This window comes from Sardina pilchardus, chromosome 9 (genome assembly GCF_963854185.1).
Source record: "Sardina pilchardus chromosome 9, fSarPil1.1, whole genome shotgun sequence".
Taxonomy (NCBI): domain Eukaryota; kingdom Metazoa; phylum Chordata; class Actinopteri; order Clupeiformes; family Clupeidae; genus Sardina; species Sardina pilchardus.
Genome location: NC_085002.1, coordinates 12149383 through 12174656, shown reverse-complemented (window position 1 = coordinate 12174656; position 25274 = coordinate 12149383). Strand labels below are relative to the sequence as shown.

General features: G+C 42.7%; 2 protein-coding genes across 4 annotated transcripts in view; one reads left to right on the top strand and one right to left on the bottom strand.

Moving 5' to 3' along the window:
- Positions 1-1010: 1010 nt before the first annotated feature.
- On the top strand, positions 1011-19221 carry LOC134092741 (6-phosphofructo-2-kinase/fructose-2,6-bisphosphatase 4-like). 2 transcript variants are annotated; one of them, XM_062545790.1, is made up of 14 exons: positions 1011-1122; positions 11517-11633; positions 11887-11983; positions 12175-12241; positions 12333-12407; positions 12547-12603; positions 12801-12922; positions 13157-13364; positions 13983-14129; positions 14221-14325; positions 15106-15235; positions 15754-15816; positions 17310-17374; positions 17834-19221. In XM_062545790.1, the coding sequence occupies exons 1-14, from the start codon at positions 1074-1076 to the stop codon at positions 17891-17893; spliced, it is 1362 nt and encodes a 453-aa protein (XP_062401774.1). In that variant the 5' UTR covers positions 1011-1073; the 3' UTR covers positions 17894-19221. The 2 variants fall into 2 exon arrangements, with proteins under 2 accessions (XP_062401774.1, XP_062401773.1); XM_062545789.1 differs by lacking the exon at positions 1011-1122 and adding an exon at positions 8505-8682.
- A 690-nt stretch (positions 19222-19911) lies between these two features.
- The window catches only part of itpr1a (inositol 1,4,5-trisphosphate receptor, type 1a), a 44937-nt gene continuing 39574 nt past the window's right edge, over positions 19912-25274 (bottom strand). For both annotated transcript variants that reach the window (XM_062545787.1, XM_062545788.1), the window contains 7 exons: positions 25012-25201; positions 24208-24294; positions 23957-24072; positions 23637-23802; positions 23143-23303; positions 22579-22740; positions 19912-21090 (listed from right to left, as the gene is read on the bottom strand). In XM_062545787.1, the coding sequence (XP_062401771.1) occupies positions 21007-21090; positions 22579-22740; positions 23143-23303; positions 23637-23802; positions 23957-24072; positions 24208-24294; positions 25012-25201 (966 nt within the window). In that variant the 3' untranslated portion in view covers positions 19912-21006. The remainder of the gene's footprint in view (positions 21091-22578; positions 22741-23142; positions 23304-23636; positions 23803-23956; positions 24073-24207; positions 24295-25011; positions 25202-25274) is intronic.

Genomic DNA, 25274 nt, shown 5'->3' with positions numbered 1-25274 from the left:
TGATATGGGGAAATTTCAGAAGTGCATGTCGTTGTGTAAGCCTGAATCATGATTTGGTCCATGTCTAGTTCAAGAGGTCAAATAAAAGTCACGTTTCTAAGTAGTTGTGGCACAATCACACATGAAATGATTTGGTGTATGATGGATGCCATTGCATTTGTTGTAGTTTGAGGTTTATTTTTTTGTTAATGGTTCTTACCAGACACTTTTGTTCAAAGCATTGCATTTCAAACACCACTGAGGGAACTCACCTCCTTAGAGCTTCCTGACAGACTTCAAAGTGTTTTGTTATGTTTAGGGACAGCTTTACTCCACTTATTTCCATTTCATAAAGCCAGGGGTGTGTACAAAGACCTTTTATTTATTTATTTATTTTCCGAGAATGGACAGCTACCAGATTGTGAGGAGGTATTTGATGAATGTAACAAAAAATGTTATGGGTTAGAAGTAGTTTAGGATCACTGACAGAGCCTCAAGCTCAATAGCAAATGATGTGGGCCGTTAGGCCTCAAAAAGTAATGCCACTTCTAAGTAAGATCTACACCATTGTCATTTAAATTTGAGGGTTGTATTTTTTTGCCCCATTGGCAAATTAATTAACAACATATAGCGTACTTTTTGATAGAATAAAAACGTCTATGCCTGTAGAAGTGTTTTTTTCTGTAAAAGTGTAGGTTACCCTCTGGCCTAGCCAATACGTTTGTTGCAAAAAAAAAAAAAAATCTATTCGAAGGATTGTTTCAAACTTATTGCGCGTCAAGGCCACTCAGACCGAATACATTTGCGCTTATCAAAGGGGGTAACAAGGGTATTTTAAAAATGTTTCCAATAGACCTGTTGAGCAGCAGTTGAAGAACTTTCTTCCTAAGAGTGCAGATGAGTGGGATTATTCTGGTACAGGACGAAGCACATCTGCCAAATCCCAATCGCAGCCTCATTATTTAAATCCCCGCCTTCCAGATGGGCGCAACACACGCTTCCTCAGCGTTCTGTCTGCGTGCAAGCGTCCAAGCGCTCATAGCGGTGGGAATTGGGAGCGGGGATCGTGAAGACCCCCTGGGCTAAACGACAGGATGAGGGGCTCCGATCGCTCCCTGAACACACGCAACGAGTCTCAGAGAGGTAGGAGAAACGCTCCGGAAAGTGTTGCCTCGATATCATTCATTTAATTGTAAGAATGTGTCTAGCAGCTTATCCAAACGGTTTTCAATAGAGCATGCGATAAAACTCAAGTCCGTTAGCTGAGGAAGTAAACAGATTATCACACATTAAGTTGCACTACAGCTTCCCTGTTACCCATATGCATGCATGTAAGTTAATGTTTTAGCATTACAAATCAAAACTTTGAGCTCACGTACACGTTATTGTTACGGATAGTATTGGTGCGTTATGGTTAACTATTGAACTATTAAAGCCAGTTAGCTGACAGGCTAGCCATTATGTGACTAACGTGACATCCATGGTCAACTGACATGGGCTGCTATGGTTATGCCAGGCAGATATCATGCAAATTGCGCTTGACTAGAAAAAAAAAGTGTGATCAGGAACATGCCTCTAAGTGTCAATTTCCCTTCATAGAATAAGGTGAATGGAAAACAGCCTGCCCTTATCCCATCCTCAGTCAGGATCAGGAATAGTCACGTATTGTAGCCTATGTTATTATGTTCAACGTTATGTCAGTCTATTCTCAGCCATATCAGAGAGGTGCATTGTGTAGGCTAGCTATTCGGTATGCTTGTGGCTGCGGAGTGCTAGTTATTTCAGCCTGTTGATGGGCTCCCATGCAGTGCTGCTAACGACAGCCTAACAGGGAATAGCTCGCATTTCATAGGCAGTGTGGACAGAAGGATGTCCCCAACTAGAGTTGGAATCGATGCGAACATCCCCGACAAACCGCCTGTCTGCTCCCCCGTTGTCTAAATAAAGTGATGGAATCGCTAGTTTATACAAGAGGTGTTGCGAGGCAGAAAACTCTCGGCAGGCCTGTTGTTTTTAGGGAAGGGATGCACAGAGCTGTGAGGTTGCAGGAAAGAAAACACTGGCTGTGATGAGAATCAGAATGTACAGGTTGCTTTCCTCAGTTTCACTCTCCACAATTAGTCTACTTGTCATGTTACATATCCTACACATGTAGCCTAATACAGAATGTGAAGCAGTTTAATAAATTTAAAGTTAGTGTATAGGGCGTGTGAACAGTTAATGTAGTTTCCAAGCATATGTAACTCCCTAATCGGCATATGTGAAGGATGTGACAGGTGCAACATTGGATTGAAAGCCTATAGGCTTATTTGAATCAGCCTACACAGTCTGACGTTGGGGGGGAGGGTGTCTGAGGTGTTTAAAAAAATAAATAAATAAATCAAGCTGACCAGATCCCTGGCAGTGATAGTCATGTTGGAGGAGTGTCATTTGCCCCCTCCTCCCCTCCCCTCCGCTCTGTTCATGTGTAGCTGCTAGTTATCTGTGTGAAAGTTCAGTCTGATGCACCCAATCCCATTTGCAGCTTCTAGGACAGCTTTGACCCACTGTATGGCAGCAGTGTATAGTCTGTGAGTTACCATGGTTAACTCATGACATAAATTCACTGTCTAACATTGAAAGTGTAGGCTTAGAATTGTATGTGTGTGTGGTGTCTGTCTGCCGCTCTCTCTTTCTGCCTGTCGCATCCTAAATGATGCAGATATTTGCACCATTGTATGCTTGTGTGTGTGTGTGTGTGTGTGTGTGTGTGTGTGTGTGTGTGTGTGTGTGTATTGGGAGGGGTAGGCCTTTGTCTGTATCCATATAAGGAATATGTGGTGGGTGGTGATGTAACCTTTGTTAATATTAGCAGCAAAGTCCACAAACATCCGACTATTTAGAATTTACAACTCATATTCACAAATACCCATCATCACATTTAGGCAAGATGACTGAGCTGTCAGTTATAAGCAATACTCACTCTTCCAAATGTATGTGTGAACAGAGAGAGAGAGGTGGTATATACACTGTAGGTTTGAATGAAATGTAATCTAATTATGTTGGTCATGTGCTACCTTGATCTGAGTTATTCTGTTTTTTTTTATAGCAGAGAAATGTCCTTTCTCAGCCCAGTGCAAAGATAATCGGTCAAGGAGAAATTAGTAGTTACATTGTTTACAGTGTACAGTTGTTACATTGTTTACAGTTAAATTGGTGATCAGAATCCAGTTATGAAGCTAACTTTAACTATAAGGAAAGGGACAATCCAAGTCTGTGTTTAATACCTGCTGTCTAATGTCAACTGTGTATACGACTCAGGATATGTTGTTGTTGTGTTGTTATAACATGCATGAGTTCGGCTACTTCTATAGAGGTAAGGAGAAGGGACATCACCAGTGGACATGGAAAAGAGAGTAACTGGGATGTAGCAAAAATGTGGCGTTTTGCATGGCAAGAAAGAGGAACACAACAATAGGACATTTAGAGAGAAGGATTTGTTTTTACATTGGAGCTGAGGGGGAGAAGATGTTCTCTTAATAATCTCCTAACCACTCCTTGAGTCCTTGTGCTGTTACATTATGCAATCTATTGTGACGCACATTTCATGTCCTGTATCGGATGCTTATATCGGCTCTACATCTACAGTCATGGCTATAGGTGTTGTCACCCCTTAGGATTGGTTGGTTTTTGAGCAAAACTCACTCACTTTTGAAGATTTTTTGATGAAATAACCAAACCAGGCTATTTTCAATAGCTCAACGCAACTAACAATTCAGCAACAACTCGAATTCAACACAGAATACCACTAAAATGCCGCTGGGAGTAAATTCTGCATGGTCAAAAGTATCGGCATCCTTAATAACGAGCATCTTTTGCGGTCATAAAAGCACACTTTTCATAGTTGAAATCCAGCGCTAATGTTATAGTCAGGCATCAGCTTTGGTAACATTCCTGAGAAACATCAGTCCAAATCTAATGGACAATAAACTTCAGTTTAGTTGCTATACATTTCTATTGGTTTCTATGAATAGTATGAGGGTTTTCCTCAAAGATTCCAAATATTTGAATGAATCTACCTACCCCTTTATACAGCTGAATAGCAGTGTCAGAGGAGACAAAATAGACCTAGAGCATCACCTGGCCATGGCCATGCTTCACTTTAAACATCTGCACATTCCAGGGTGTTCTTCATCCTCCAGACATACTGTAACCACCGGTCAGGACAGGAGGCCCTTTTGTCCCCTTGATCCATAGAATGAACTGTCAAGCCTGTTGTCACTAATCTCACAGGTTCAGTATTCTGTTATGTTCCTGTACTGTGGATCGGAGAGGAAAACCACTAATCGTTTACCTTGATGACACTTTAGTGGTGTTGTAGTGGTGTTGTAATCGGAAAGGTGTACAGATGTAGCAATGTAAATAACAGTATAAGATATGTAATCCCCCTGGTTCACCTAAACATTTTATTTTAAGTTATCTGAGAGTGTTTGCATTTTGGTTAGACTATCTGGTGTGTCATGCTACTGCTGAGCTTTCAGTTGCAGGCTACCTGTAGTTCATCTGTTAGTGTGTGCACATGTCAAGCTGGTTTGACTCCACCAAATACCAGTATACAAACCTCAGCCCATTGCGAGCAATGCAGGTTCTGATGTTGCATACTATAGCAAGTCACAAACTTGCAGCCTTTGCTGATTCTGACAGATATGACAGACCCGTCGGATTCAGGTTGTTATTTTTCCATGCAGGCATGGCTCTTTCTCACAGTGGGTTCAGCGATGAGATGACAAGAATAAAAGTCATATTAATATATTTGGGAGAGATTATATAAAATGTTGCACTAATGAAGACAATATTCTCTCCCCATCAAGAGCTCTTTTAAGAGGACAACCACTCCCTGTTACCACTCCCTTAACTGTGGAATCCAGTAAATTGTTTGTCAAATACAGTAAATTATGAAATGTACTGAATTTGACAATTTATTCAAATTCAATACATTTCTTTTCACTATCCTTTAGCTGCTGTTCTGTGTGTGAATTTAAAACAATGTTTGTACACAGGCCAGACTGTTCCAGCCAGTTAACACATTGCCTCAAGAGCATTAAAGTGAAGAGAAGGCTAATTTGCATGGCTATTTAACTCAAATATCAACAGCCTCTTGTCAGAGTGGCATCTTTAAACATAGCAAGCTATTCTTTCATGCACATGAAATGCTTGCAGTTCCTATGTGTGGCCACAAGGTGGCAATGTTTGCTTGTATGTACAGCTCTGGCCTTTGAACTTCATCAGCACATGAGCATCTCAGGGCCCTAATTTAAACAGCCAACTAAGTGCAAAGTGCTTCAGTGTCAGACCCGGTATACCTTCCCTTCCCTGTAACACTTTGCCCACTTTGCCAGTGTTTTTGCCCAAAGCCACTAAGCAAGGCTAGTGTGCCATAGACAATAGTGCAGGGGTCTTCCACCTTTTTCAGCTCAAGGACCACTTGGTTGAGAGAGACAGGGACATAGAGCACGGACCCCACGTCCCTGCCCCACTCTGTCCTGCCCCAGATTTAGGTCTGATATTCATATCTTATATTTGGAACTAAGTGTCACACATACACACACTTCCCACACATGAAATATTCAATGGTTTTTTTTTTTCTTTTTTTCTCTGAAGTGAGCATGGGTCCAACACCATTTGTCACCTTGTAGATGAAGGCAAACCGGAGATAATTATCTGAATATTTACGTGTCTTCTCTTGTTAGCCCTTGTGGCTATTCATGGAATGAGTGTTAGCGTCCCTTGAAGGTGAATCACCTGAACCGCCATCAGTGCTGTCTGACATGGAGCTTTTGTTCCAAGAAATGACAAAACTATCAATGGGCAGAAACAGTGTGTGCTGTGGCGTGTACTGGCGTGTGCTAGTGACAGATCCCGGTAGGCCTCAGTATCTTTGGGCCGGCAGGCCACTCGAACAAAATGTTATGTTTTTTACTTGTTCTATCTGCCTCAGTCAGCACTAGGCCTCCGAGCCAGTGAGACTGCTGCTGGCCTATAGTTGAATGTGGCCATTGCAAATCTAGCTGCAAATGTTTAAACATGTCTGAACGTTTGGGACACAGGACAATGCATTAAATTAGTGAATTATAATATCAACATACAGTAATATACTCGTTTCTCTGACTAGACAAGCAGACCGTCTGGGTTTAAGTAGCTTATCGCTCCGACAGTTGCCAATCTTGCTGGAAAGGTTTAAACAAAATGTTATTGACACAGGACAATGCAAGGTTTAAACATGTCTACATTTTAATGACACAGAGAATGCATTCACCAGTTTCTCTAACTAGACAAGCAGACATCTCTTCAAGTTTGGGTGATGCTGTTAGTCGCTAAGCCCAGTTTACATAGACCACACTGAAACAAACCCAATTAATGCTGACCTAGAAATTTGAGTTGAAGTCATTATTTGTCACATGCATAATTATACAAAAACAGCCACTCTTAACTTTCTCACGTGGCTGTAATTCATTGCAGTCACGTGACTACCATGGATACCTGGTGGGCAACAGAGCCACTCTGGTGGGCAGGAATCACGCATATTTGTAGCTAGACACAAAGTGACATCTGTTCCATTGTGTGATGAATCCCTCATCTGAATATGCACACCTTGCCTGCGGGCAAATGACAGCTTGATAAATAGTTTAAAAAAGTTAGTGTGCATCCAATTGCACAACAACTATCTGGCATGTTGTTTACACCTCAAAACACCAACCTTGTTACAGGAAAACTGGTGATGTCCTCTGTCTAAGTCCTGCCAAGATCCTTGATTAGTTTACTGGGTTTCGTTGCTGTAGAATGATGGAGAAAGAGTGGTGCTTGCCCGCCAGCCAGTAGTTGTGACGTATGAACTCCATCGAAAGGAAACGCTTGCCAGGGACAGAAGAGACTGATGCAGAGGACGCACCCGTGATACGCTGCAAAACAAAGCCCATCACTTTCCCTCTTATCTCTCAAAACAATCACACAAATGTGTGTATATATATATATATATATATATATATATATATATATATATACGTATATATATATACACACACACACACACACACACACACACACACTCTGTACCATATGCAGGAACAGTCAGTTGAGAATTAATTTCTCAAGCTTTTCACACCCCTGGCCCTGGGCAGAAACAACATGTTCTTAGAACTTGACATGATTATTATCTGCATTGACTTTCATTCACCATCAACCAGCTCGGTTTGTCGGTATGAGCCTGTTATTTTAGTCAGTGCTGTTTTTGGAAAAACAGGATATTGAAACTCAGTCATAAAGAAACACAATGTGGCTTATATTCCTGCACCCCATGATACAATGGACATTTTGCTCTGTGACTTTTTGCTGCTGGACATGGCCCATGTGTTTGGTTACTAACTTACTTGTTTACATGTAGGCTACATTGTGTCATGAAGAGGTCATTGATCATTGGATAAAATGCTAATATCAAGGTCAATAGTAGTATATTATGGGCACTGTTGTTTTACTCATTTATTACATTTCATGTACATCTCTGACCTATAAATAGTAGAGTTGTGTGTATAAACAAAATTGGCATCACTTTGTGTTTTTCTACTGTAGCCTATTCATGTGAGTATGCAGCAAGCAATACAGCAGAAAAACAAGTTCACTTGTAGCCAGGGGCTTCTCACTTTCTTCACTTCTGGTAAGGGGTAAACCACAGGACGAGCACTGTTGTTTACCATTCCTCTTCCCCGCGCTGAACACGCCTCTCCTGGAGAGTGGTGTGTATGCCATTGGTTGTTCCGCTCCGCTTTAAACGCTCCCGATTGGCTAGGAGCGCAGCAACATTCGCAGGCCATGTGTGTTGCATGTGAACAGCGGAAGACCTATGTTTTTGAGTTTGGGACGTTCCCTTCTTATTATTACCTCCTGGGCATCAAGCTTTATGTGGTGTGTGTCCTGAGTTACTACGGTATTTTCCAAAACGTTCAGTTTTTTACTGGCCCATTCAACCTCCTACGAGAAAGGCGAATGCCTGTAAAATATTACAAAGCCTCATGGATAGGAGAGCCCACTAACTTGAAGTAATGCGTGTGTTATGAGCAGTTGTTGTTTGTAAAAGAATAACGTAAACACAGGATACACATAGTTATTTAAATTATGATGAATTACCTTTCACTATAAAGGTTATTAATGAACTACTTAGCCCAAGGGAAGATTTTTACGTTCAGAATTGCTAAAACACATCTCTAACGGCTACAGTAAAAAAAAAAAAAAAAAATAAAAAACATCTGAAAGTCTTGCACAAACAATTGCCTCAGTTTTAGGCCAATATGAGGGTATAAAAATAAGGGAAAACATCAATCACACACATGCTTTCTCTTATTTGTTTAGCAACGTATATGATATACATTATGTTTTCCATAAGAATCTTAGATGCGCATAACTTGCCGTAAGTACGGTAATGATGTTTGTTGCTGCTCCTCAGCCGATATGACATATGCTCCCCGTAACCAGTAGCTTCAGAATCGCGCAGCTCTTGCAAGTGGGAAGGCGCGCCCTGTACTAGACATGGTTCTGCAGCCGGGATGATGACATCGTATGAAGACGAACCGATGGAAACGTCACCTCGAGAACTCACTCAAAACCCCTTGCGGAAGATATGGATGCCATATAAAAACGGCTTACCCGAAAAGCACATAGCACAGAGAAAGGGTAAGCTTACACGTTCTGTTAAACCTCACAAGATCCTGTATCTACGTTACCGGCCGGCAAAATGCCGATGACACGAGGCGTGCAAAAGCGCCGAGGATTGAATGGATGCTTTTAGCTGTTCTAGTTGTGCAATTTGATGATATGTCCTTAACGTGTCCGTGTCACTAATGATGCTTATTGTAGAGGTGATTGGAAATGAGGAAGCTGGTCGCCTGGTTATCTGAAAAAGCTTACCAGGACAGTGCACTGTAACATTGCATCATTCTCTGTATCAAGCCACCCGTTGGAATTATTCGCTGTCCAGAATAGCACAAGAACTTGCTGATAACGGTATAGTTGTGATGCGTGCAGTTATTTGAAGATGCATGCTATTTCAATCGTATATATTTTTTTAATGTAGTGATCTCAACATGCGAATATCAGGGAACGCAAATCGGTGATGATGCGCAAATACAGATGCGTGTAGTCATTAATTTGACGCCGAAAACACACCTGGCTTTGGACTCTTCGTGACATACTGTACGGCTCACATAGGCAACCTATACGTATGCATCGTCTTTATTTGAATACATTTATTCCCCCTACATGCCTGTTTAACGAACCAAACGTTTCCTAGAAATAGGACGTTTTCCGGTGAAAGACGTCATGTTTCCTTACATTAGTCAAATTGGTCATGTGCATCTGTAATGTTACAGTGCGAGATGATTAATGTCAACGCCTAGTCTCATTAGACTAGAGTATTTCTCATGATAAATGCGTACTTTGGTATGCCAGCTGCCGTTCCCGCATTAATGTAAAAAGTGTGAGCAGTGCCAAAAATGAGTAACCTGTGCCAATGGAGCAGCAAAGTCCCACTTATACAGCAGCATCACGTTACCACGAGTTGGCAACGATCGATTTAGCAAAAAGTGGAGATATAATGTATTGATATATATCCCTCGCTCCTTTGTTCGGTAATAATACATGTAGTATTACCGTAGGGTGATACTTAAATGTTACATTTGCCTTGATATTGATACTGTTACGGATTGACTTTTTTGAATTGGACCAAGTTATGCCTGGTATCACCGTGACATACCATGCGCCGTTTGCTGTTCGGAAAGGTGCGTGTGTTTACTTTAAATCTCTGTGACAAAAGAGGAGAGGGTGTCTAGACTACAATGAGTGTGCAGTCTCTGACTGTATCCACTTCAGTGCACCTTTTGCAAATGGATAACTGATTTGGGGAAAACGGCATTCTTCATCCTTTTCAGTTCCCTTGTTACTACATGCCTTGCAGTACCCTTGTTACATGCTTTGCTTATCAGTTCCCTTGTTGCATAGTGCATACTTTGCAGTTTTCCTGAAATCGAATGTTACGCTAACTTTTGAAAATAAGAAAAAACAATATTTTTTGCCTCCTCCCAACTCTCTCCTGAGTGGCCTTTGTGGGCACGAGGCGAGAGGGATAGGAGGAGACCAGGGGAGGAGGTTATGGGGTGGAGTTCCGACTGCTTTGTTTCCCCCCTCCTCACTCGGAATGGGGATTGAGGGATTACTCAACAGTCTAAGCAGGTCAGTGCTGACTGGCTGAGGGGGCGAGTGGGCGACTGGGGCCAGCTGGTTGTACAGTAGGCGCCTAGTGGTGACTTTTGGCACTGTGCCAACACTTCTGTGTACATTTCTTCAACTATCTGCCCATACACTCTTCCCATAGGCCCTCAGAACCACACCTGAACAGACCTAACTGTAGTCAATATGGGGACTCCCCCAGCTCTTATTAATGAGGACCGTATAAGGATTTGCTGGGGTCTGATGCACGCATGTGTATTCACCAGGTAGTTTGTGGTCTGGTTCACATTTAAACACTGTACGGATCTCTGAAGGGCGTCTGAGCATAATTAAATCGGTGTCCCCGCAGGGAGGTCGGTGAGTGTTCAACAGTGCTGAAGAAGCTGCCGTACCAGTGAAAAGGTTCATTATCTTGTCCATGTTGGACCTGGCTGTGGAGAGCCTCTGGCATGGTTTCCTCTTAATGCCGCTATCTTTCTGATGGTCATAGATAAAGCCCTAAGGTCAAACCCATACTTCACGTTTTCCTGCTAGAGTGAGCACAAATAGTTTCTTATTGTAACGGTTTCCTTTGTTCCAATAATGGACTGAAAAGGCTGCAGGTGGATTGGTGGATAGGCCTCCTTGGATGTGTGGGGAATAGCCTGAATAATTCTTTCCTAGGCAGTTTGTTGTGACAGCTGCATGTTGTCTGGCTTACCATAAGGATGAATATGCCATCATCATTTTCAACCGTGGTTTGACTGAAAGGTTGCGTGAAGTTACTCTGCCGCAACAGGGAATGTGGAATGCATTTGGTTGCTGCTTTGTTGTCATTCCATGACGGATCATTTGCATGAGTTGCCTGTGTTTGTGTCGGGAGGCTGGGGCTGCTCCTCAGTACCCACTAGCCATTGGCCTTCACTGTGTCCAGCTGCATTCTTCCCTTTTTTGGGGAAGGCACAAAGATCGCATTCATGTCTGGCGGCTCCACTCTTTTCACGGCAGTTGTCTTTCATGTCCTGTTTCACACTCTTCCTTCTCTGCTCTTCTCTTTTCATCTCGTCATCAGTGCCTTGCAAACACCTCGCTCCCTCTATCTAATCGCTCGTGTACATCATCCTCGTTTGGCTCTGATGTCCGTTTCTCTTCCTCTCTCTCTCTCGTCTGCCGTCATGTGATCACCATGGTGACTTTGTGACTGGTCATGTGAACGGGCTGCTGATTGCTTACAAATCGAGGGTGGAGATACTGATCGCCAAGTTAAACATTCTCTCTCTGTGTCTCTGTGTCTGTTTCCCCAGTATGCATGACCAACTGTCCCACCCTTATTGTGATGGTGGGCTTGCCAGCCCGAGGCAAAACCTACATCTCAAAGAAGCTGACACGTTATCTCAACTGGATCGGTGTTCCCACCAAAGGTATCACCAAGCCACACACACACACACACACACACGCACACACACACACACACACACACACACACTCAAACTTGTTCATAAAAATCAACAAAATTAAGAGTACACAAATACACACCTCTTCATTCTACAATGAAAACTCTGCTTAAGGATCCTCGGTGTATATTGCTAAGTTCTTAAGGACTGTATGTGTGTGTGTGTGTGTGTGTGTGTGTGTGTGTGTGTGTGTGTGTCTGTGTGTCTGTGTCTGTTTCAGAATTTAATGTGGGGCAGTACCGCAGAGAATGTGTGAAGATTTACAAGAACTTTGAGTTTTTCCGTCCAGACAACGAGGAGGGACTGAAGATCCGCAGGTGAGGCTTTGTGTGTCCTGTTCTGTTGACGTGAGGCAGTACTTCCATGAGTGTTTGCGTGAGAAAGCCTTTGTGTGTCTCGGTGTGTGTGTGTGTGTGTGTGTGTGTGTGTGTGTGCATTGTGGTGTTTTGTTTTTTTTCCCTATTGGCTGCTTTGTTTAATGAAAACTGGTTTGGTTGACTATTCACAGGCAGTGTGCTCTGACCGCGCTGAACGATGTCCGAGAGTATCTGGGGGTGGAGGGAGGTCAAGTGGCGGTAAGTTGTTATGGTAGCTGGGCAGGCAGCACGGCGCAGAGAGGCTTTCTTATTCATTATTGATGAACTATGAAATGCTCTTCTCCACCAGGTGTTTGATGCCACCAATACCACACGCGACAGGAGACACACCATCATGAAATTTGCAGAGCAGAATGACTATAAGGTATTGTGCTACATTTAACACTTTTGAAATTCTAAAAGTCACAAAAGTCATGTTTTTAAAAAATAAATAAATAAATAAATGTTGTATGTTTTTGTGTAAGGCTGTTGGTGTTACATTTCCGTGTCTTCTTTTTCTCTAGGTGTTTTTTGTTGAATCGGTATGTGAGGACCCTAATGTCATCGCAGAGAACATTGTGGTGAGTAATTTATGAAATAATTGTAATCATTTCTCATCAATGAAATATAGCCTCTGCCTTCATAGAGGTTTATGTGTGTGCGTGTACGTGTGTGAGTTTGCATGTATGTAAACGTTTATAATCTATGTGCATGCATAGCCCAGTTGTTGTATGCAGGAGGTGCTTCCTGTTATGTGACTTCCTCTTCCTGTGTGCAGCAAGTTAAACTGGGCAGTCCTGACTACATCGACTGCAACACAGAAGAAGCCATTGAGGATTTCATGAAGAGGATCAAGTGCTATGAAAATTCCTACCAGCCCCTTGATGAAGTTTTGGACAGGTAGGCAAAGACTTCCTGAGACCATTTTCACATTTTGGAAGTGATGACATTTGTATTGCAGGTATGTTCTTAAATTCAGCCTTCAAAGTCAAATTCAATTTCAATTGTACATTTTTGTCACCGGGTACTACATTGAGAAAAGATGTCAGTCATTGAAGTCTTATCTTTTTCGTGCTGCTTTTTAAAACCTAGTTATCACTTACAGTTATAAGTTCTAAAGCGTTCTGTTTCCAGGGCGTTGTCATACATTACGATTATGGATGTGGGTCGGCGGTACATGGTGAACCGGGTCCAGGATCACATCCAGAGTCGTATTGTGTACTACCTGATGAACATCCACATCACGCCGCGCTCCATCTACCTGTGCCGGCACGGGGAGAGTGACCTCAACATCAAGGGCCGCATCGGGGGAGACTCGGGGCTGTCCATGCGAGGGAAAGAGGTACGAGCTGCCATGTTTAGTAGTTTTGTTTTTAATCAGCAGTATATGACCTGCACCGTTAACCACCTCAAGTTGCCTTTTTTAGCCAGAGCTGAGCTTACCTTAGCTGTTTTGTTTTGTTTTCCACATTCTTTTTTACCTACAGTATGTGGCAGTCATATTCCCCCTTTTTGGCAAAGATGCAACCTGTTTTGAGAAGGACCAGATATCCATGTACACACACTCCGTACTGCAATCGCTGAACGTGGGCAGTGCCTACAGAAATTGTATTGCTGATGTTGTATTGATGGTCACAGGCATTGTTTTTGTGTTATCTGTATGTCTGGTTGTTGTGAATGTGATAACTCAAGAACGCCTCAATGCACGTGGATCAAATTTGGTAATGAATGATCAGTTACACTCAAAGATGAACTGATTACATTTCCAAGGTCAAACTTCAAGTTCACTGTGACCATCAAAGTCCTATTCTTGTTTACACTACATCTGAACAGTGCACATGCTTCAAATTTGAACTGAAAAACTGATCCTTGAGGTCAAAGGTCAAGGTCACTGTGAACCCATGTATCACAACTTGCATTATTGCAACTCGGTAGTTAATTTAGATGTTTCTCTCATTAGTTTGCCCAGTGTCTGGGCAGCTTCATCCAGGAGCAGAACATCAAAGACCTGAAGGTGTGGACCAGTCAGATGAAGAGGACTATCCAAACGGCAGAGGCCCTGAGCGTCCCCTACGAGCAGTGGAAGGCCCTAAACGAGATTGATGCCGTACGTCTCGACCATCAACACTGTGGGTTTGTGTTCGTAATGAAATGAATCTCTGAATCTGAAGATGTGTGGGGCTTTTTCTCTGTACCAGGGAGTTTGTGAGGAGATGATGTACGAGGAGATTCAAGACCACTTTCCTCTGGAGTTTGCCCTGCGAGACCAGGACAAGTATCGTTACCGATACCCTAAAGGAGAGGTAAGAGTTTGCCAATTCCCACTTACACACAAAGGGCATAGAAAAGGTAGCAGTGGCCCCAGTTGTGGCGCAACTGGCTGGGGCACCTGCACCGTACGCCGGCGACCCGGGTTCGATTCCCGCCCCGTGGTCCTTTCCGGATCCCACCCCTGCTCTCTCTCCCATTCGCTTCCTGTCATTCTCCACTGTATCTATCATTAAAGGCATAACAAGCCCAAAAAATATACAAAAAAAAAAAAGAAAGAAAGAAAAGGTAGCAGTAACAAAACAAGTTGCTGTGGTGAGTGAATCACATCTGGAATTTGTTTTTGCTAGCGAGGAGAAATCAGAATAGCATGTTTAAACGTCTAGGTGGGATGCGGTCTCATCTTTTATGCTTTTGTTTAGTTGCCTCCAGACTTTCAACACAACACTCTCTCAAGTTACGCAGTGCCTCCTTTTTATTGTGGGAGTCTTGGCCCCTGCCAAACTGTTGCATTTGTGTGCAAACATAATTACTCCAGAGGCCAGACGATGTTCACCCTCAAAAACAAAAACATACTGCCGCCCGAGTCGTGGCAAGGTAAACATGCCATTTTAAAAGCCTTAATTAAAGGGGGAGATTTCTTCTCACGCTCTTTTGCATCAGATTTGTTTTTAATGTGCTGGCTCGACTAGTCGTCCTTTCTCTGTGTCTTCTGTAGAAGTCTGTATTTACATACCTGCTCAGCCACACTAACTCAGGACCGTGGAGATGCGTGTGTAAATGTTTGCTTTTTTTCTCTCTCTTTTATTCTCCAGTCTTATGAGGACCTAGTCCAGCGTCTGGAGCCTGTGATCATGGAACTGGAGCGCCAGGAGAATGTTCTGGTCGTCTGTCACCAGGCCGTCATGCGCTGCCTACTGGCTTACTTCCTGGACAAGAGTGCAGGTGTGTCCTCAGTGCAGGGGCATTGGGCATTGGACATAAGGCAGCTAAAGACAGAGTTAGTCCATGGGCCTATGCTAAAGAGTTAGTTCAACATTAGTTGCCATAACAACTGCAGTGAACTGTAGGCAATTTCACAGTGGAGGTGATCAATTTGTTGGATGCGGTGTTGGATTTTAGAGATTTATTTCCACACATTTCACTCGAGGAACAAACCTATAATCCTCAACAAATATGAGGAATTTGAATCTATTTTAACAACTGAAACACAGTTGCTTCTAGAGCTATGAAGGAAAATTGGTAAAAAGTAGTGTTGCATTTCAATCTATTTTGAATATAACTTGCTTTGGTCCTAAAACGAACCACCATTTTGATACTTAAAAACCAGGGTTTAACCTGAAGTACCCTCACTAACCCAAAGCCCTGCTGCATAGTACAGGCCTGTGATGTGCTTCACTTCACAGAGAAGTTTATAAATGTCTATTAATGGATTTTATGCCTGTTTTTAATCCCCTTTTTAGATGAGCTTCCTTATCTGAAGTGCCCTCTACACACAGTGCTGAAGCTTACTCCAGTGGCTTATGGTGAGATACACACACACACAGACACACAAACACAAACACGTACGCATGCATGCATGCATCAGCCTGCCACAATCAAAGCATATTATTGACTATCCACAGGACAATAAAGTTTGATGGGCAAGTTTTTAGTGTGGTGATTTGATTCTCACCACCCATATATTTCCAGATATTGTGGCTTGATTGCCATTATAACTGTTAACCACCGTGAAACATAGGCCTGTTTTTGGCCTCAGAGCCCTGTAATCATACAGAAGCCACAGACCTGAAGTGTAAGAACCACTCTCTTGAATGGAGAGTTCTGGGGCCGGTTTCACTAAGATAGACTGTGACTATAACTTAGACTAAGGGTATAGTCAGACTTAGCATAGACGTCTAAATAATAGTGTTGTACAAAGCAGTTAAGACACCGACTATCCTAAGTAGGACTAGATGCAAAGAATTGTGGGTAATCTGGGTATTTTAAGACTCTTTTCAAAACAAAAAACATGGCCGACCGAGTGGACACTAACCTATGAACTAACCACGTAGCTTTTACTCACTCAGAGAAACTGTGCATTTTGGAGGAGTTTAACACGTATAAAGACTTTTATTGTGTCATGCATAGTGGCTAGTGTGGTTATCGTTGCTGGCTAACGTAACAGATAAATATTTTGCTACCGTCTTGTCCTACCCATGCTCTATCCCACTTTACCTATCGAGGCAGCGTAACGTTAGCTGGCTAGGAAGCTACGTTACTTCCACCAACCTACCAGTCCGCATGCTCTTTTAATATGTGCATAACACTTGAGGTCGTTTACATTTTACTCGTAGGCAGGAACATACATTGTTGCCTTAATCTAGCCAGGTTAGTTTAAAGCAGACGCTGTTGACTCATAGGACTGAAGCCCTACAGTACATTAGCTAGCCATGCTAGCCTGCCTTCAAATGGATAAGCTGACGTAATTTAGCACCTTTTCTGTTGTTATCATGGTGATATAGCCCTTTAGACCCACGTTAGCCTGGGGGTGAGGTGTCTATTTTTTTAAGTCTAAAATTAGATAGTCTTAACTTCTGTGAAACTGGCTTACTTGCATTAGACTGATCTATAAAGAAACATAAGACCTATCTAAGCCATAGACCAGTCTAAACTACCTTAGTGAAACCGGCCCCTGAAGTGAACCTCTTGCTCAAAGGAGCCCTCTAGTGGTGCTAATAGGGAGAACATGCTATGCTGTGCTGCACAATACTACATTTGTTTGAAACAGGGATGGCAACACAACGCATGTTTCTTATGTTTGTTATACATTTTATATATTACTATGTTACTCTCATGTATGTTGCATCATATAGGCGTTTCACAAGATGAAGACCCATCATTGAGTGTGTTTTGTTTTATATTACTTTTAAACTTAGTTTGGAGTTTGTGTAACAACTGGCTTGCAACTTCAGATTCATGTTCAATGATGGACATGTAACCCCACACTGTTCCTAAAGCGCTCTGTGCTTTTCTGCAGGTTGTAAAGTGGAGTCCATCTTTCTCAACGTGGAGGCAGTTAACACCCACAGGGATAGGCCAGAGGTGAGCTCACCAGGGCTGCTCATTTAACACAGGATGTGGACAGGGCTTAGTGTGTTCAGGCATGGGCTGGGCCGTTTTACAGGCACATTTCTTCAACATGCGCTCAGTTTATTAAGCGTTTCTTATGCGTTAAGGTTTGTATAGTGTATTGGTTTCGTTTAATTTGGCTTTTGATTGAATTGACATTGTTGTTCATTATTGCTGTTCTCCTCAATGTAGTCTTTCCAACTTGTTATTATTTGTTTACTAATTGTTTACTGTGTATTTTTACTATTGTATTGTTATTTGTATGTTGCTTCTGCCAAATCCCATAACCATTACCGTCTTGATAACTTCAGGCACAGACATGTTCTTTACTCTTTAAAGCCCTGTATGTAATACTCAGAGCAGTTGATCAGGTCATTTATAACCCGTCCTTCCTCCAACGTCTATTGACTGTCTTCTCTTTTCTCCCAACAGAATGTAAATATTTCCCGCCTGGCAGAGGAAGCCTTGTTCACAGTCCCCGCCCATCAGTGAAACTGAGCATGTGCAGACATGTCCCCATGGCAACACTCCATAAAGGGCTGATGATTTCTCTTCATTAGTTACTGCTTCAGTTTGTTTGGTTTTTGTTTGTCACGCTGCCATTAGCGCTCTATGATTTGGGAACATAGAGCAGTTCTTTACAACTCTAAGGGTTTTTCCTTTGTATATCCTTTTTTTTATGTAGATTGTAACATTCCATTATTCTCTTTGCAGTGTCAGAATAGATGACTGGAATCCAGTTATATCAGTGGCAATCAACCCTGCAATCGTGTGTGTGTGTGTGTGTGTGTATGTGAGTAAGTGTGAGAGTGTGAGAGTGTATTTGTGTGTGTGTGTGTGTGAGAGAGAGGGCGAGAAAATGAGCATGCGTAATACATTAACGTTCTTCTGCAAAAGAAGCTTGACTAAACTGTGAATGTGAAGCATATAACATTAACATTTTCTTTTCTACATGACTTTTTGTAAAGTAGAAGCATAATAGATTATTTCTTCAGGCTGAAAGTTTGACCTTTGACTTGGGTCACTTTGTGTATTTTCTAGAGCCTCCATGTTCTTCGTGTGTGGTTGAGATTTCATAGTACCATCTTTTGAAATGCATTATTTGCATGCAATCTGTGAATGCACATTTATAGTTTTTGGTGCAAACTGAAAAAAAAGAGCCAAAAAATGTAAAGAACATGTTTACAGATCTCAGATTACAGATAACGGTAGAGAGCACCTAGTCCTGCTGGTAGACAAAGCTGGAAAACTGTTCACAGAATTTGCACGTTTTACGTTTCAATTTTACTGTCACCATTGCACACTGAAGAATAATTCAACTCCTGATTTTGTTTTTCTTATTGTACTTAGTAGTACAGTTAAGTACATGGTTAAAGTGGTCTTTCTTGATTTTCATACCTCTCAGTATGGTCAGTAAGTACATATAACGATTGCCCATAAACTATGTCTGCCTTGAGCTGCAAAATGTTGCATAACCATACATTAATAATTGTACGTTAGACGTAGGTTAAGGAATAATGTTTGTTTGTTTTCCTGCTGGTACTTCAAATAGCAATAAAAAAAAGTGCAGCCTTTATAAAGCTTGTGTCCCTGCTCATCTCATGGTTCCTCTGACCAGAGGCATCCGAATCATAGACTAAGCTAAACTTGATTATCCTCATTGTAGCTGGCACGCACAAAAAAGTCAGTCAACGTTATGGTGTCATTGTGTTGATCAATGCATGTACTGTATCATGAGTGGACTATTATGCCGTGTTGATCATGATCAGTCTTTGCATTTCATGTGTCACACTGAAGGACAATAAACCATTTCTTATAAAAACAAACAAACCGAACTGAGTCGTGTCTTGGATCAACGAAAATTATGAATTCAATTATTTTTTCAGGGATTTTTAAAGCAACATTACACAACTGTGCTAAACTCATTTTGATGTCACACCGACTCACAACAAGGACAATGGAGTCTGATATTGCCAACACACACCCAGAAAGCCTGGTATGGCGTTTTACTTTTTTTTAACATTCAGGACAGTGGACAGAGATGGGGTGGGATCGGGGCATGACCCGGGCCGGACTCGATCCCAGGTTCACATGCCCATGGGGAATAAGATACGGGTGCTGTAACCAACTGTGCCACAGTGCCCCCGGGTATGGCGCCATAAGCTTAGTTTAATTTTGCACTCCATTGGCACTTCCTAACCAGCATGTTAAGAATTGATGATGGGAATTCCAACATCCCACCTTGCAGGTGCAGGACACATGGAGAGTAACTTAGGAAGGAATGTAATGTCCGCAACACTGATAAATTGCTCCCGTTTAATGAAAATGCAACGTTTTGACCCTAGTGGTCATCTTGCCTGATGAAGACCCAGTAGGGTTGAAACGTTGCATTTTCATTAATCGGGAGCAATTTATCAGTGTTGCGGACATTACATTCCTTCCTAAATTCCAACATTGTGTCACATTGAACGAGAATGTCACTGTCACATAAACAAATGCAATGATTGAAGTACAGGCTCTTTGGTTTATTTCTGTATAGTGCACAGAAGCGACCGGTCAGTCATGGTGCGGAACCTCACAGTAAGACTGAAACAACTCAAACAACAAAGTTGCAAGCATAAACAACTTCACACAACCACTCATAATATACACAGGGAAACTTCTAGAATCACTCAAGGCCACACAATTAAAGCACAGTGTTGTTTTCTGTAGTGAATGAGAGATAAAAAAAAAATGGTGTATGTGTGCAACATGCAAATATTCCCCTGTACCCATTATTGCGGAAAAAAACACACACGGACACACACACAGTCATACAGTCATACACGCATAAACACATGCTCGTACCTCACAAAAAGGCATTGACTATCATACAGTAAACTTCTGTGTTATTGGTTGGTTGTTACAGTGGAATGTAACATGAGTGATTAACTCTGAGAGAAACTTAAGACGAGGCCCTTCCTCAGAACATTCTTCATCTCTTTAAAACTAGTGTCCCAGACAGCATGGCAGGACAATGCGCCATGACATACGTTTTCAGTAGGGTTTACAGAAGATGTGGGGTTTTTGGACGATCACATGCGATGGTTGGTGATGGTAAAATAATTATTGCACAACAAATGAGAGCTCAATACTGTTTCTGACTCTTCAGTTGAAATGCAACTAAAACAATATAATATATGTCATTCTCTATAATTATAAAAACACAAATATTCCTTCAAATTTCCTTCTATATACCCCTTTTTCTTTGTCAGCTATGTTAAATATCTGTCACAATGTTCTAACATTTGGCACTTCTGGTGATGTACTTGGCTTGTGCCACACTCTTCAGGCTGATGTATCAGTGCAGTCACAATAGTGTGTGTGGCAAACACAAATATATATATATATTCAGGTGTTTATACACACACACACACACACACACACACACACACGCACACCTGCTCTATATCTCTCTCTCGCACACTCACACACACACACACACACACACACACACACACACACACACACACACACACACACACACACACGCACACTTGCTCTCTCTCTCTCTCACACACACACACACACTCTCTCTCTCACACACATACACACACACACAGAGCTCAGGCAGGTTGCTGGGCGACGTTGAGGTGGCCAGGGTTTCCCAGCAGACCGATCCTCTGCTTATGCTTCCTCTGCTCCGTCATCTGGAGAACAGGAGAGGAGTCAGAACTTACAACGCGCACACACACACACACACACACAACACACACACACACACACACACAACACACACAACACACACAACACACACAACACACACACACACACACACACACACACACACACACACACACACACAACACACACACACACGGGGCAAACACCTAGGCCATAGCCATAGAGTCTAATAGCATTACATAGCTGTGTTCTTCCCCTTTTCATGTTTTTCTATCTAATGCCATTGATTAGGGATGAATACATTATAGCTATAAGGATATGAACAAAAATCTACGCATTGTTTTGAAATGATAAGTCCAGTTATAGTGACCAAAGTTGAGCAAATCGTAATTTTGGTAAGCTTATTTGTTTTACTTTCTTCTAATTTTGCTCTTTTGGCCAATGTGTGGCAAGACTACTATGGTTCAGTGATCATGTGTTGGAAAAAAAGCTAAAAAGCTAGACTGACCTAAAACACATTTCTTGTATAATGTTCAGGATTGGACAACTAGCCATTTCTGATCTGAATAGCAAATCAAGACTGGCTGATCTCTTAAAGGCCTTGCACATAGTGCTGTTTTGCAGATTGACTCACATTCACCAAAACATTTTGTTTTGTCTTTATGCACAGACATGCAGGCATTTCCCATCCATATACTACAGACTGTCTGCATGAAAACATTTACTGACATGGGACACAGACATCATCGTTACCCGTCAATAAAGCCGCCTACAATGTGGGTTTTTCTCAGAAAGGCCAACACCTAAGGCTAGCTGTAAATGTATGTGCAGATTAGTTAAGACTTTCCTCCCTTTTAAGCCAGAGTTCATATGAAGAACAAGTTGTTTCATCACAGGATTATAAGGCACACTGTCAATGAATGGTCTATTTTCAAACTTTTCATATATAAAGCGCACCGGACTATAAGGCGCATTAAGCGAAACAAAACCGATAAGTCAGTCAGTCAAACTCTATCAAACACTTTCACAATAACATTTTTACAGAGCACCGTGTATCACACAAAATCAATTCGAGGTCCTGAATTATTCCATATATAAGGCGCACTGGATTATAAGGCGCACTGTCTTTTTTTGAGAAAATGAAAGGCTTTTAAGTGCGCCTTATAGTCCGGAAAATACGGTAATTATTTTTTAGCATACGGTAGTTGAATATTGGGGGGTATTAAGTATACTACGATTATGGCCTTGACAGACATACTTCCACAAATATGTGTACTGGACACACAGCACTCAGCAAACCACTTGTGGAGTTTTGGCATTGGATTGGTGTCATGTTACACTACCACATCTTCAGAACAATGCCACAGAGTCGTTGCTGGGCATAATGGCACGGCGCCATGCCAGTGAAAATGCGGAGAGGATTCTTTACAACATGCGTCCGAAAGAACTTGTAAGTCAGCCTGATTGTATGCAGACACACACACACACACACACACACACACACACACACACACCTGCTCCTTGAGGTCGGTGAGCTGGTTGGTGAGGTTGGACACGAGCCTCATGGTGGAGTCCAGCTTCTCCTGCAGGCAGCGCAGCTCGTTCTGCTCGCCCTCACCGTCACTGCTCACCAGGGACATGGCGCGCATCCGGGGGAACCAGTCCAGGTTGTGCTCCTGCAGGGACACGCCAGAGACAGGGGGGTCAGCAGGGGTTCAAGATGGGGGCAGAGATAGAGAGAGAGAGAGAGAGAGAGAGAGAGAGAGAGAGAGAGAGAGAGAGAGAGAGAGAGAGAGAGAGAGAGAGCAACTAGCAGTAATTCTGATAAAAGATTCTGAAGCGCTTGAGAGTACCTGATTGGAGTAGAACGTACAGTACCTCATGTCAACAGATGCCACAGCAATTTCATTCAGAATAGTTTAATCGGAATCAGAAAAAAACTGTCCATATACAGTAGACCCAGCTATTGTAGCACTTTCATCCTCCGACACACAATGACCAGTGCACCTTCATGTCTGTTGCAGGTGTGGCCTTTGGTCCTGCAATGAGTACTTTTTGCTTTTGTTTGCTGGTCTCACCTTGATCATCTGGGCCACGTAGCTCTCGGGCCCCGTGTACTCTGTGGAGTCCTTGACCTTGACCAGCACGATGAAGAAGAGGTAGTGCCACAGGTTGTGCTCCTCCTTGATGTGCTCCTCGAACGTCACCGTCTTGTTGTCAAACTTGTCGCGCTCCAGCCCTGTGGAGAGAGACGACAGCAGGTGTACAGCGGCTGTTTTTGTGTTGCGTGATCGGTATGACTTGTTTGTGAGCGTGTGTTTCAGGGAGTGTGTCTATTTGAGTGTGAAGAACCTTTCCCGTTGATGCAACAGATAGTGATTCTCAGGAGCGCGGAGGACATTTTGTTTTGTCTATTTGGGTGTCTTTGAGTGGGGTGTGTATGCGTGTGTGTGCGTGTGTGTGTGTGTGCGTGTGTGTCTGTGACTGGAGAGTATTTGATTGTGTATTTAGGGAGTGTGAGTGTCTATCTGGGTGTCCTTGGGTGGTGTGTGTGTGTGTGTGTGTTTCTCACCACAAATGAAACAGGTGGTCTTGAGCACCTCCTCTTTCCTCTGCTTCTCGCTCCTGAGGTCGGCGAAGGTGTCGATGATCACGCCAAAGATCAGGTTCAGCACGATGATGATGACCATGAAGAAGAACAGCAGGTCATACACCACCCTGGCTGCAAACAGAGGCTCCTGTGTACACATACACACACACACACACACACACACATTTCCACACAGCATCAGCATCTACAGTATGATTTCATCCTACAGTTGCTACCAGTTCTGTTTAAGTTTCTGAACACTTAATGATGAAGTGTGTGTGTGTGTGTGTGTGTTACTGTACCTCTTTCGATGGTTTACGGAGCACGTCTCCCACTCCCCCTCCACTTCTCAGGCCGTGACTCAACACGGTGACGATACACATCAGCAGCGTGTCACACGCTCTCTCCCCGTCCGAGTCTACGCACGCCCAAACACAAAACACACAGCAAGTCAGCAAATGAACCTAACAACACACACACACACACACACACACACACACACACACACCTAATAACTACACAGAACACACACACCCTCATCAGCAACTCATACCATCATCTTGGTCTTCTGAAACGCAGGGGTCACCGTTCTCTGTGCGACATACAGGGATGACATCACTAGCCATACTGGCCCCCTCCTCTGTAGCAAGAGAGAACAGGCAGACAGCACAGGGCTTACTGCATGTATGGGATGGCAACAGATGCACAGGACAATTATATGATATTAAGAGAAACTTTCTTTCAGCAATTTCTTAGCTGTTTACACATTTTAGTTGGCAGGTTTCTCTGCAGAGCTACCCCTACAACTTCAGTGTATATATTTTATGATACTGTCCAATCAGCCAGTCTGCCATTTTCTCTTTCTCTGTTCCTCCGATAACGTTTTACTTGCATTCTGCTTCTTTTCGCTGGCTCTGCCATGACATGATGAATGTCTGCGAAACTCCATCGCTACCTTGTTCTAATCGTTGCCAGGCGTGTATGTGTGTAGTGCAGTATAGCAATTTGTTACATCACAAGCATGATCGCGAGGCTGCAAGACTTTCTGTTCGTCAGTGCAGCAGCCCACAGGCCCAAAGTTCACAGGCGTTAGGTGGAAGCCACCATTCAACCCGGCCATTATACATATATAAAACCATTCCAATGACTCCGAAGCTGTTCAGTTAAGGTAAATAAGCTAAAAAAAACAGTTCCCCTTAATTTCTACAGTTCTACTTCTACTTCAACTAATGTAATACTCATATTCTGTAAGATGCTTTGGACAAAGGTACCAGAACCATGAATTAGGTACACCTGAGCACAGGCACTGTATGTCTGTGGCCACGAGCATCCGCTTGTGTGTTTTTTTTTTTTTTACCCATAGTGCTGTTGGGTATCCTGTCCACCTCCAGGATGAAGTCGTCCTTGAAGAAGATGTAGCCCACGATGGAGAAGAGGTAGACCAGGATGAGGGCCAGCACAGCGGTCAGCACGATGGAGCGGCCGTTACGCGTCACGCTCTTGATCACGTTCAGCAGCGTCTCCTCCCGGTACACCAGGTCAAAGAGCTAGACCACACACACACACACACACACATCACATATAAGAGAGGAGCTAGTAGATTCTATTTAAAGTAGTAGT

Bases quoted from the DNA above. Each gene is read 5' to 3' on its own strand.
- LOC134092741 (XM_062545789.1), top strand. From the start codon at position 8,556: ATGATGACATCGTATGAAGACGAACCGATGGAAACGTCACCTCGAGAA. The intron at 11,984-12,174 runs GTGAGGCTTTGT...GACTATTCACAG, and splicing joins GAGGGACTGAAGATCCGCAG to GCAGTGTGCTCTGACCGCGC. The intron at 15,817-17,309 runs GTGAGATACACA...GCTTTTCTGCAG, and splicing joins GCTTACTCCAGTGGCTTATG to GTTGTAAAGTGGAGTCCATC.